General features: G+C 32.7%; 3 protein-coding genes across 3 annotated transcripts; 2 read left to right on the top strand and 1 right to left on the bottom strand.

Annotated features, from left to right (window-relative positions):
• Positions 1-604: 604 nt before the first annotated feature.
• On the top strand, positions 605-1,982 carry LOC117912150 (transcription factor MYB3-like). The gene is made up of 3 exons (XM_034826640.1): positions 605-897; positions 991-1,120; positions 1,436-1,982. The coding sequence occupies exons 1-3, from the start codon at positions 762-764 to the stop codon at positions 1,761-1,763; spliced, it is 594 nt and encodes a 197-aa protein (XP_034682531.1). The 5' UTR covers positions 605-761; the 3' UTR covers positions 1,764-1,982.
• A 230-nt stretch (positions 1,983-2,212) lies between these two features.
• Positions 2,213-5,477, bottom strand: LOC117912149 (cytochrome P450 CYP72A219-like). Its single transcript, XM_034826639.1, has 5 exons — positions 5,178-5,477; positions 3,958-4,178; positions 3,401-3,645; positions 2,945-3,311; positions 2,213-2,803 (listed from the first exon to the last, which is right to left on the bottom strand). The coding sequence occupies exons 1-5, from the start codon at positions 5,452-5,454 to the stop codon at positions 2,375-2,377; spliced, it is 1,539 nt and encodes a 512-aa protein (XP_034682530.1). The 5' UTR covers positions 5,455-5,477; the 3' UTR covers positions 2,213-2,374.
• A 3,518-nt stretch (positions 5,478-8,995) lies between these two features.
• Positions 8,996-11,539, top strand: LOC117913405 (trihelix transcription factor GTL1-like). Its single transcript, XM_034828379.1, has 2 exons — positions 8,996-9,846; positions 9,959-11,539. Exons 1-2 carry the CDS (start codon positions 9,227-9,229, stop codon positions 11,322-11,324), a joined length of 1,986 nt encoding a protein of 661 aa, XP_034684270.1. The 5' UTR covers positions 8,996-9,226; the 3' UTR covers positions 11,325-11,539.
• Positions 11,540-12,934: the final 1,395 nt, after the last annotated feature.

The following is a 12,934-nucleotide window of genomic DNA, read 5'->3' as shown; positions in this document are numbered from 1 at the left end:
GAACAAGAAAAATGGGAAAAACAAAAGGAAAAGCACAAGGCCAAACGGACACTTAAGGTTGAAGTGGAGGATCTTATTGGGGTTCTAAAAGCATCGAGCATCGTCCTCATCCATAACTCTGAACAACTTGAATAAAAAATGCAGGATCTAAGCAATCACTGCAATTATTTCTGTTTTTGGCTTTTGGGTGTATTTTTATTATTATAATTTCCAAGAGAAAGCTCATGATATCATATGTATATATATAAATATTCTAAGAAGAATGAATCTTTGAATTGTAATATGTCCCCTTTTGTTGTCCTTGCTTGGAAACCATTCTATGGGACCAACCTCACTGTTCGACAACACATAGAGAATTATCATACCACATGCATCTGGGCTTCTGCCATTTTTTTATTCTGAGATTGTGTGTATGAGTTATGGCTGAAGATCAAGTGTGTGAGGCAACCACAACCATCCGATTTGTTGACCTTTTTTCTATGTTTTGGGCAGAGAGAGATGTGAGTGGACTGCCGCGAGTGTTTGTGTACTAAGTTTCTACACACTAGATTCTCTCATTCTTCAATCATCAAGCACATAGAAAACCCTTGTGAAAATTTACAGAGCACTGCAGACCTCAGTCATTTATAAATGGAGGGTTAATGGCCATCTCTTTCCCCAAAGAAAGGTAGATAGATATAGAAGGGACCCATCTCTCCAATATTAGCATATAAAGCTCTTTGTCTTGAATTCACTCACAAAGAAGGAGAGGAATTGTGGTAATGGCTTCTACTATCAGTCAATGTACTAAGAAAGAAGCTAACAGAGGAGCATGGACAACTGAGGAAGACCACAAACTGGCTCAAGTGATTGCAGTTCATGGGGCAAAGAGGTGGAAATGTGTGGCAATGAAAGCAGGTAATTCATGAAAATTGAAGTATAACTCCCAACCCAACTCTTAGATTTCATCTGTTTGATGTTAAAGCTTGATGGGTTTTTGTGTTTTTTCAGGTTTGAAACGATGTGGGAAGAGTTGCAGGTTGAGATGGATGAATTATCTAAGGCCTAATATCAAGAGAGGCAATATATCAGACCAAGAAGAGGACTTGATACTAAGGCTTCATAAACTCCTTGGAAATAGGTATAGTTTTCTTTTCTTCTACTTTCCTTCTGTTTTCCTCTTCTGTGAATCTTCTGGCTTGTGGGGTGTGGGGTTTTAAACTGCCAAACAACTACAAATAACCCTTTTGAACTTATGTAAATGGGGAAATAAATATGCAAATGGGAAACAATAGTGAAGCTCGAACACATGATCTCCCGCCCAATGAAGCTCTAGTACCATATTGAATTACTAATTACCTTAAAAGTTTAAGCATATAGGATTTGGGTCCAGTATATCATGCTATTTTACATGTGGTTTGATTGGTTTTTTTTTTTTTTTTTGATCCTTGTTTAGGTGGTCTTTGATTGCTGGAAGGCTACCAGGTCGAACAGACAATGAGATCAAGAACTACTGGAATTCTCATTTAAGCAAGAAGATAAAGCAGAAGGAGAAACAAAGCAGAAGTTCAACCACAGTGGAGTGCAGGCCTCAGAAAACAAAGGTGATGGAGATGGAGAGTGTAGACAATGGAAGTGAGAGGGTAGCCTCAAAAGGAGATGAAGACTCAAAAACCAGCTCTGTTGGGGATGAGTCATTTGATTACTCTAGTGATGGCCCTTTGAATTTGGAATGGATGAGTAAATTCCTTGAAATGGACGAGGCTTGGCTTGATTTTGCATGAACTGAAACCATCTCTGTTTTCTTCCTTTGAAACTATTGCAGTTTATGCAGTCTTCTTTTCTTTTCTTTTTTTGGCATTTTATGATACTATTGCCCAAGATGGCTTTTGATAATCCAACTAAAACCCCACTTCAAGAAGTGGGTGAGAGGAAAAAAGCCAGGCTTTGGACTTGTGTATAGGAAGAGATGCCTCAAGAATGTTGGGAATTTTCATTGGTAAGATCCAAAATGTCCTCTAGCTTGCCTAGAATGTAGAATGAAATGACTAGCTGTATGAGTGAATTTTAAATTTTTCCTTGCTTGGACCACCCCCCACTAATTGCCCCCTTTTTTTTAAAAGTCATATTAAAAGGCATACAATTTGGCCCTAATCATGCTAGAGAAATCCCCAATACCTTGAATTTGATGCAGCTTTTGGCTTACTAGTTACAACCTCTGCAAGAGTGGGTATGATGAAGAAAAAGTAGAGTCATTAAAGTAAAAATAAAGATGCTAAACCTCATTATTCCTAGCATATATGGTAACATAGATTACTGCAATAAGAAAAACAACTAGAAAGATGACCATGGGGTCTTCTCTCTTTGCCTTAGATTATTCAACTACATGCTTACTTCAGATTTGGTGTAGCATAATTGGAGCTCCATATTGAGGTTGAAGTGTGATAACAGTATAAGGAGCATGAGTATAAGTGGGTGAGAGCTCAAACCAAAAGTTCTGCAGAATCATGGCTAGAGCCATCTTAGCTTCTATCATTGCAAAACTTTGGCCCAAACAGATCCTTGGCCCCCACCCAAATGGATAGAATGCAATCTGATCACCCTTTGATGCCTTTGAGACTCCTTCAGAGAATCTCTCTGGCTTGAATTCTTCAACATCATCCCCCCAATACTCTGGGCTGTGGTGAAGAAGTATTGTTGGTAAATAAAGCTCGACCCCAGCTGGAATAGATAGGCCTGCTATATCGGTTCTTTTGTGAGTATACCTAAGCAGATTAACCACTGATGGATATAGCCTTAGGACTTCATGTAGTATCATTGACACCTGCAGAAGGGTTATATAAATAGTTGTTCAAAATTGTTCTTTAATGTTTTGTAGAACTAATCTTTGTTGGGGAACTTGAAATATTTTGAAAACTGTTTTTGAAAACAATGACTGTGCCAAGTCATGGGGGGAAGTACTCACAATTTTGAGGTGCTTTATAGCCTCTAGATCAGGTATTTTCTTCCCACATATCTGTAAAACCTCTTCTCTTGCCTTGTCCTGCCATTTGGGGTTCATGGATAAGAGGATCATCGTCCATGTTAGCAAGTTGGCAGTTGTCTCTTGGCCAGCAAAGTAGAACAACTTGCATTCCTCTATCAGATCTTCAATTCTCATCTCATTGTCAATTTCTTCTGTGAGCTGCAGCAGCAAGCCTAATAAATCGTCGTTGTAGCCCGAATCTCCATTCTTCATTGCCTGCTTTTTCCTGTGAATCATTGATCTTAACATGGCTTTGATCTCATTGTCTATATGGTATCTCCTCCTGTTCTTCACAGTAGGCACAAATCTGAAAGAGGGTAGGCATAATTCAATGATAAGAAGAGGTCTTTAAGCTAAAAAACACAGTAGAAATTCATGATTTTAAATGATTTGGACCTGATTCCAGGCAAGTAAATGGCTCGAGAAGCTTCAATGACCAGCACAGCTTGTTCCTTCTGAAGTTCAAACACTTTCTTTCCTTCTTCATAGCTACTGCCAAAGGCTGCTCGAGAAATGACATCCCCAGTAACGTTTTGAAATTCAGGCATTACATCCAGTTCATATGTTCCTTGTGGGCCAACCCAGTTCTTCCATCGTTCTATCAGATTGCAACAACTCATTGAAAATGCTGGCACCATCCCCTGTTTTTCACAACCTATTAGTACTATTGTACATTTTTTTTTTTTGGGTTTCACGTTGTTAAAATACTTTTCTTGTTTTTAAAAGTTAATAAAGATATTCGTGGAATTACTCATAATGTAAAAAGTGAACTTTTCAGATTATCAATGCAATTAGTCATAATGAAAATATGAAGTAAAAACTCATACCTACAATTCACTTCCTTAATACACTTGGTTATAATTGCAGAAAGTTATTGATTCACAATAGTTTTGGCTATTTTGAAATACTTTTGTTGTTTTTGGAAGCTAAAAAAGTATTTTGATTTACATTACCATCAACTTCTCAACGTGGAAAGCAGGTGTGAGTAGCTTTCTGCGTTTGGCCCACCGCTCTCCTTCCAAGGTTGAGAGTCCCAGGGTTAGAAGATCCACAAGAGGGCTCAGTGGTGGCTTTTGGAACTGGCCATTCTTGTCTGCTAATATCATCCTGATCAGCTCTGGGTCCACTATCATCACCCTTGGCCTTGTGAAAATCCAACTCATGGAAATCTTCCCTGTTTCCAATACAATATCATTAGATAGGAATAAGAAGCACCCACAATAATGTAAAGGGATATTTAAATTTTAAAAAATTCGAATGTCAAAATTTAAATCATTGAGGGTACAAACAAATCTACCAAGGTACAAAATTATGACATTTCCTAAATAATACAAATCAGAGGGATTCAAGTACAAAATAATGAAATTCCAAATGAATACGTGATATTAACAAATTGATAGTACATTTTCAATAAATACTAAAAAATACAATTCAATACTATAGTAGAACCCTTGAATTATAGACTCCTTTTGGAAAATATTTTAAAAAATAATTCTAAACAAATAATTTTTAAAAATGTTTTATGACGTTTTATAAAATAAAAATTTGTTGAGAAACCTTAATTATATTTGGTTCTCAGAAAATATTAAGGAAAGAAAAAAAATACAAAGATAAATGATTTTTTAATGTTTGGTTGTCTTATAAAAAATATCAAAGAAAATCAAATATAATTCAAACTAATTAAAAACTTATGTATTTTTAAATTATCTAATCTTTATATTGATGAGTTAAAATAAATAAAATAAGTTTGAAGTAAAAAAATAATAATTTATCAATTTTTAATCTATTTTTTTTTTCATTCTACCTTTTCTTTATATTTTCTTTCTTTTACATTTTCCTTCAAATTTTATAGGAACCAAGCATAGCTTTAATATTCTTAACTTATTTTTTTATATTTTTAAATTTATTTAAAAATAATATTTATATGTAATATATTTAATCATTCTTCATATGTATATAATTATTTTTTAAAAATAAATAAAAACAACTAAAAAGACCTTTTTTGTTAAAAATAAATAAAAAATACCATAACAATTCCCAAACAGGACCAATGTGATTTATTTCCACTTTTATTTCTATCTTCACTTACTAAATAAGTTGTAAAATAATTTGACTAATGGAAAAGAAAGAGAAAAAAAGTGTGAAGCAATAATATAATAATAAAGTTGCTCACCATAATTTTGAAACATTTGGTGGAAGAATGGAATGACACGAGGTGCAATAGAATGGTTGAGGGTCATGGGCTTGGACTGTGCCTCCTGGAAGGACAGCTTCAAAGCTTTCATGTCACCATACATGGGCTTGTAACGAGTACCTCTGATACCTTGCTGCCTCAATTGCTTCTCTAGGCTTTTGGGTCTCCACCAAATGGTGTAAACTGCTCTCAGGAGACCATAGACGACCAATATGGCAAAAGAAAATGCCATGGCCTTCGAAGTCAAGCCTTCCATTTATTTTTTCTATCAAAATCCCAGTTGGGTTTTGTTTGGAATGATAGAAATTTGAAGGGAATGGAGCTAATGTTCTATGGGTTTTATAGGGTTTTTGTGGAATGATTGTTAATGGTCCATGATGCCCAAAATCAACAAAGAGGAATGTGCCTTTTTCTCTTCAACATGTTGTCCACTTCTGATTTTTCTTCATGGATGCCAATTTTTCAAAAGTTGCCTTCGGAAAAACAAGAGGAAAGAAAAAAGGTGGAAAAGGACATTTCTCTTGCCTTGCTTCCCAAATAATGAAAAAGATTGTCATTTCTCATGCCTTGCTTCCCAAGCTATCGAAAACGGTTCCATTTTATGTTGACTGCGACACTTCTTTTGAATATATAATTTCTTTTAATTTGATTTTTTTTTAAAAAAAGAATTAAATGAATGAAGTTGGGAAAATAGCTATATATTATTTAATTTAAGTTTATATTTATTTTATTTCTCATCAAATTGAAGATTTAAAATCATGGGCCATGAGACCAAGTGGGTCTTAAAATGGGGATTTTTTTATTTTTAATAATAAATGGCTACTTTATAAACACTTTTTTCTTTTTCTTTTTTTTTTTAATAAAAAGTTTCTATTATATTTTCAAATAATTAACTTTCACAATTTTTTTTTCTCTTTTCACTCATCCTCTACTCCACCAAAACATTATTTGTGAAATTAATAATAATAAGAGAAATAAAATAATATAATTAAATATTGATTTTATATTAAAAATATTTAATTTTTAACATCTCTATTTTGAAAGTTTTACATGTTGACAATGATTTAATATTTTTTTTTATAAAAAAAATTAAATCTTATTTTAAAAAATCAATGATCAAGTGCATTTTCTTTTAGTACAACTAAAATTTATCCTTAACAAAAGCAGTGTGACTTTCATATACATTTTTCAATATTTATTTAAAAAAATTTGGAGAATTGACCTCACATCACTTTTAATAAATAGTGTCCTATTTTTAGATTGTGAAGTCCAATAGCATAACTCAATGATAGTGTCTTGTCAGTAATAAATCGATCATTCTGAACTTTGAAACCTTTTCAATATTCAAGTGACGTCACTTTTTTGTTAGGTGAATTTCCCATCAATAATGAAAGAAAGAAAAATTGGTGAAAAATAGTTATGAATGTTATTAAAGAAAAAAAAAAAAGGAGATGAATTTATTTTTGAGAAATTAATGGACGAAAATGTCTGACAAGTTGATTCCTGAAGGTCTTCATCTACTTATGCAAGCAAATAAATGATGGGGTCCAATCCAAGAGTAGCAGTGTAAAATCTTTAGTGGTCAATTGACCACACTAGTACACTGCTATGTTCAAAGGACAATCTACTTGGGACCTCATCAATATAATGCCTTAATTTTAAGGGTAAAGCTTATGTGCTCTTTCTCTTTCTCTTCAAGGATGCCCCCCACCTCTCTTGCCTTTTTCACCAAATTTGGGCAGGCATCTTAATTAGAAAGGACGCATGTGACTGAATTTTCAACAATTGATTTGGATTTTTTTGTTCAAAAAATAATTTGAAAAAAATTAGCCTTTAAATAATTTGTTCTAAATTAAACAATTATATTATTATTATTACGAGAAAAGAACGAAAGAAAATGACATCACGGATTGAAATAGCCTTTTAAATGTTAAAAGCTCACACTTCATTTTCACAAGTGTTTAGATAAAATTCCTAAATATCAACCCATTAATTTATTTATATTTTAAATTTTTTATTTAATTAAAAATTTTGATGAACAACTAATTTAATTTTCCTAAAACTCCTTCATACTCTCCATGCGGTCTGGATGGATAGAATAATCAACCTCATGACCATCAATTCAAACTAATATTATGTTAAACAATCAATTATGAGACTTGTTATCAAATCAACTTTTGATATCATATTCAATAATCAATTTATCTAAAAGCTTAAATTTACAAAATTTGAACTTATTATACCTATGATGCCCCTTCACAAAATTATTATTATTTTTAATAAAAATATTAATAAAAAAATTTCTTAAACATAAAATTTAAATAAAAAGCAGTAATAAATATTTTTACTCCTACTTTAAATGTAGAAATAGTAAAAGCAATAATAATAATTAAGATTTTGTGAAGATTATGTATATAAAAAATGTATAGTCGGACAAATAGTAAAATTAAAAATAAATAAATAAACAAATGCCCCTAAAAATCATATTAAAAATAAATAAATAAATAAATATAAATATTTATTTTTTCAATTTTGTATTCATTTTTTATTAACGAAATTTTTGCTTTGTATTTACAAAAATAAAAATAATACTTATTTAATAATTTAATAGTAACTAGTTTTTATATTTTATTTTTAAAAATTTTATAGCAAAAATGTTAAAAATAAAACCATATATATTTTTTTATTTTCAATATTTTTAAACAAAATCTAAAATGGAAATTATATCCAATACTAATTCTCAAAATTTTCACTTTATCACCTTAAAACTAAAAGACAAAAAAAAAAAAAAAAAATTCACTTTTAGGGACTTACACTATAATTTTCCTTCCTGTTTAAAATATAAAATATTTTTAAAATTTTAAAATTATGTTAAATAAATTTTGGCCGAAAATAAGTTTTTCACAATTTAGCTGCCCAAGTTGCTTTTTCTAAAAGTAAATTTGAAGTTTTTTAGGTTTTTTTATTTATTTTAAATTGTTTTAAATATTAATTTATAAATATAAAAAAATATTTTAAGAAATTTAATATTATAAAAGAAATTATTTTTTCACTAATTTTTAAAATAGATACCAGACCATAGGGCCAAAAAGAGCCAAAAATAAAAATAAAAATCCTACAAAAATATTGGAAGCAGAGCGAAAATGTGTAAGAGAAAACAGTGTTCTAACTGGCAATAAATTGTGGCCGTTGGATGGACCTCGAGATCCGCACTGGACACAGAATTTAATGGTGGAGACACGAGGACAATGTAACTGTACTCTTCACGTGGACATCAATTGTATACTTCCAAAAAGGATGTCGCATGTCTGCCGTTTTAGCCCACGTGTCATCTCTCTCAGCCGTCCATTCCTACGATGCCCACACCAGAGGCAATCCCCCACTCGCCTCCTCTGCACTATTCTCTGCTCGACCAATCATATATCGACACGTCACCCATCTTTATTTTACAGAAAATTTTGGGTCTGCAGGAGGAAATTGGACGAGGGGTTGAGGGCTTAATTTTGAAAGAATTTATAATTAAATGAAGAAATTTTAATGGTGGGTCATAAGATATTTGAAAAAACAATTCAGACATAAAAAATAAAAAATAGTACTCTTAAAGCATTTTTCTTTCCACCGACATTATTATATACATATATTTTTTTAATAAATTTAATAAGTTTTGTGTATTTAATTTTAAAAATTACATTAATATGCTTTTTTTATTTAATAAAGAAAATAAAATTGAATTATTTTCAAACCCTAAAAGAAAAAAGCTCAAAAAAATGAAAAATTCTCCTGAACATCTATCAGGGAGTAACAGACCTATCTCAAATATTAATCATGGGTCTCTCACAGAACTCAGAGTTTTAACCTGTGCCCAAAAGTGATTCAGGGTTTAGGGTTTGTTTGTTAGATAATCCCAATCTGTATAGAGTCAGAGGGAAAGAGAAAAGGAAAAAGAGAAGAGCAGTGGTTTGCTCTGGGGTTGAGGTCCTCACGCTTCATTCAAGACTGTCCGGCCAGAGTGTTTTCAGAAGGCAAAAATGCAGTATGGTTATGGAATGGCAGGGACCCATCAGCAGCAATTCATGGAGGGTGATTCTTGTTCTTCACTTTTCTCAATCTCAACTCCCCAGAAGCAAAACCAGCACCACCATCTTCATTATCAACACCACCACCACCACCATCTGCCGCCGCCGCCGCCGCAGCAGCAGCAGCAGAAACATGAGAGGCAGCAGCAGCAACAACAGTTCTTTCAGCTTCATCCCGTTCCATTTACCCAGCAATTGCTGCAGCAACAGCACCAGTTTGAAGTATTTCAACTGCAGCAGCAACAGCAACAGCAACAGCGGAGACTGCACCAGCAGCTAAGACTGGAAAATGAACTGGGTCGCAGTAGTGGAGGAGGAGGAGGAGGAGAAGGTGTCGGCAATGGCGGTGGCGGCGAAGGAGGCAGCGCCTCGCTTCCTTTCTTCAATTTCAAGCTGGGTTTGAACGAGAATAGTGGTAACAGAGAGGTTGTGATGAACGAAGAAGATAAAGAGGAGGATGGTTTGATTGGTGGCAGTGAGGACCATATTCCTGGGAATAAACCTAATTCCCTAGAAATGCCCCAATGTTGTTGGCAGTCCCAAGGAGATGGTACCATTAAAGAACCTTTCTGGTAATCTCTATAAACAGTCACAGATTTGCATAATTTTGTTTTGCGTGCTTTTGTTTTTGAGTTGTCCTTGTTGTTTGCCATTGTCCTATAATTCTCTGTGTTTATGTTTAAGGAAACCCCTGAATGCCCAGCTCTTCAACAAGAACGACAAGGAGACTAATGAAGATGAAGAGAAGAAGGAAGAGGGAGAGGGCAACAAGAAGATTAATCACGGACAAGTACTAGACAACGATGGAGGCAAGAACTTGGGAAACAAGTACAGATTTTTCGGTGAGCTTGAAGCAATTTGCAGCGGTGCGGGGCTTGGCGAAACGAATCAAACGGGATCGGGATCGGCTCTGACCGGTGAAAACATGACTAGGAATGCCGTGTTGCTGAGGCCTTTAGCTGATCCCCATTGCAGCAATCTCGGTGCTGCTGCTGCTGCAATTGGGGTTGATCATGGGTCAGAGACCTCAATTGGGGAAGAAGCTGCGTTGCGGAAGCTTCAGAAAAGGAAGAGGAGGAGGAAAATGAAGGAAGAGTTGAATTCCATGGCGGGTTTCTTTGAGAGCTTGGTGAAGCAGCTGATGGATCACCAAGAGGGTCTCTACAGAAAGTTCTTGGAAGTGGTTGAGAGAATAGATCAAGAGAGGATGGAGCGAGAGGAAGCATGGAGGAGCAAACAACTTGAGAACTTTAACCGAGAAGCCACCGGAAGAGCCCATGAACAAGCTCTAGCTTCAAGTAGAGAGGTTGCAGTCGTCTCATACTTAGAAAAAATCACAGGCCAAAGCATCGATCTTCCCAATAATAACAGCACCCAATTACACTCTCAACGTTATCTTCCAAAGGAACCGGTGAAAATCAACAACTTCAGCAGCAGTAACACAAACAGCAGATGGCCTAAAGCTGAAGTCCAAGCACTGATTCAAGTCAGAAGTAGATTAGAATCGAGGTTTCAGGAGCCAGGCCTAAAAGGGCCTCTGTGGGAAGAAATAAGCTCTTCAATGACTTCAATGGGTTATCAGAGAAGCGCCAAAAGATGTAAGGAAAAGTGGGAGAACATCAACAAGTACTTCAGAAAAACCAAAGACAGTGCCAAGAAACGCTCTCACCAATCCAAAACATGCCCTTACTTTCATCAGCTCGATCAGCTATACTCGAGAACACCATTCTATCCCAACCCATCAGCTTCTACTGATTCTGGGGTTCACAATTTGAAGGGTAATTCAGAGCTCTTAGATGCCATTATAGCCATGAACGACCCCAACACTGCTCAGAAGGTTGCCCCAATGGAGTCCTTTGGTGGAAACATTGATGATAAATCAGAAGCTGATCAACAAATAAACCATGGAAAAGAAAAGGAGAACCATAGGGACATTGAGGAAGGAGACCAAGATATGAACAACGAAGACGAAGAAGATGATGAACAAGACAACGAAGAAGACGATGAAGAAGGTGGAGAAGGTGATGGTGAAGAAGAAGATGGAGATTGAGACTTGAAAAAAATCAAGGAGAGACTGAAGAAGAGTACATTTTAGGCTGTTTGTTCTTGGCAGTTAGTTTCTTTACATAATTGAGAATTCATTGGTATTCGATTTCCTTGGTGTTGCTTGTTTTGAGCTATACCAGATATACTGTCTTGAATCTGGGCTTCAGCCTTTTTATTTTATTTATTTCAATTTATAGAAATTATTATTCATTTTTTTAACTAGTTAAGTAAAATTACTATAAGAGATTAATTGAAGTAAGGCCAACAATTTTTTAATCCTTAAAATTAGCTTTTTGTGCGTCACCCATGGGAAATACATTTTCTTATTTGAATCTAATTTAATTAAGATATTTTTTTAATACATTTATATTTTAATTATTTTTTAAAAAATATTTTTTAAAAATTTTATTATATATATTAAATTTTATGTATAATTAATATAAATTTTATAAAGCTAAAATTATGAAGTTTAATTCATGATCACTCAAATTAAGGCGTCTATTTAAGTCTAATTTATTTTTTTACTAAATAAAAAAATCAAAATATTTAATTTTTTTATTCAATTAAAAATAGTCATTAATATTAACCAATATAAATTAGTTATTTTGATTTTTTCTATTTTTTTTTAAAAAAAAAACACTACCTTATTCAATTTTCTTGGTTTATATAGTGTTGTTGGTGCATTTTCAAAATTTCATCTTCAAAGCAAGCAGTAGAATATGGGTGTGATTGAATCTGAATGTCGGAATTTTATTTTAAAAATAGAATCATTTTTAAGAGTGAGCCTTTGATAGTTGCAATCTGGAGTCCTGGACAAATAAGAAAGGTTAAGCTCTGTAAAATATATTATTAATTACTAATTTAATATATATATATATATATATATATATATATATATATATATATATATATATATATATATAGCAATTCTCATATTCTATTTTCAAACATTTAAATAAGGATACTCTAATAATTAAATAAAATAATAAATTTATTGATATATTATAATTAAAAAAATTGAAAAAATTTATAATTTTTCCTCTAATTTGTATATTTTTACAATAAGATAATAATAATATATAAATTCCAAAGGTTATAATACTTTCTACTCACACTCATGCAAACCCCAATAATTTTGAATGGGTATTTTTTCTAACCTAAGTTGGATGTTTACCTATTCAGAACTTGCCGTTACCAATTCCAACCTTGGAAGATTCCACCGAAATTATAATCTTAGTATTTAAAAATATTTTTTTGGATACTATTAAAAGTGCTTTTAGGAGCGATTTTAGAAAATATTTATAATATTTTTAACATTTAAATAAATAAAAATTCAAGTATTAAAAAGAATAAAAATGTTTTTTAAAATTACTATTAAACGAGTTTTAAGATTCTGATAATGATTTTAGGAAGTACTTTTAATCTAAAAAGTATTTTTAAAAAAACATTAGGTGTTTAATAAAATTTAGGAAATAATTTTAAAATTTTGAAAAATCATTTGTAGTATTGAAAAACCATTTATAATATTTTCTGAAGAAACACTTTATAAGTGATTATCCTGAAAAAATATGTTAAAAATACTTTGAATATAAATACACTTTAAATGTTTTTACT

This window comes from Vitis riparia, chromosome 4 (genome assembly GCF_004353265.1).
Source record: "Vitis riparia cultivar Riparia Gloire de Montpellier isolate 1030 chromosome 4, EGFV_Vit.rip_1.0, whole genome shotgun sequence".
NCBI classification, from domain to species: domain Eukaryota; kingdom Viridiplantae; phylum Streptophyta; class Magnoliopsida; order Vitales; family Vitaceae; genus Vitis; species Vitis riparia.
Note: the sequence above shows the minus strand (reverse complement) of the source record. Positions and strands in the feature narration are given on the sequence as shown.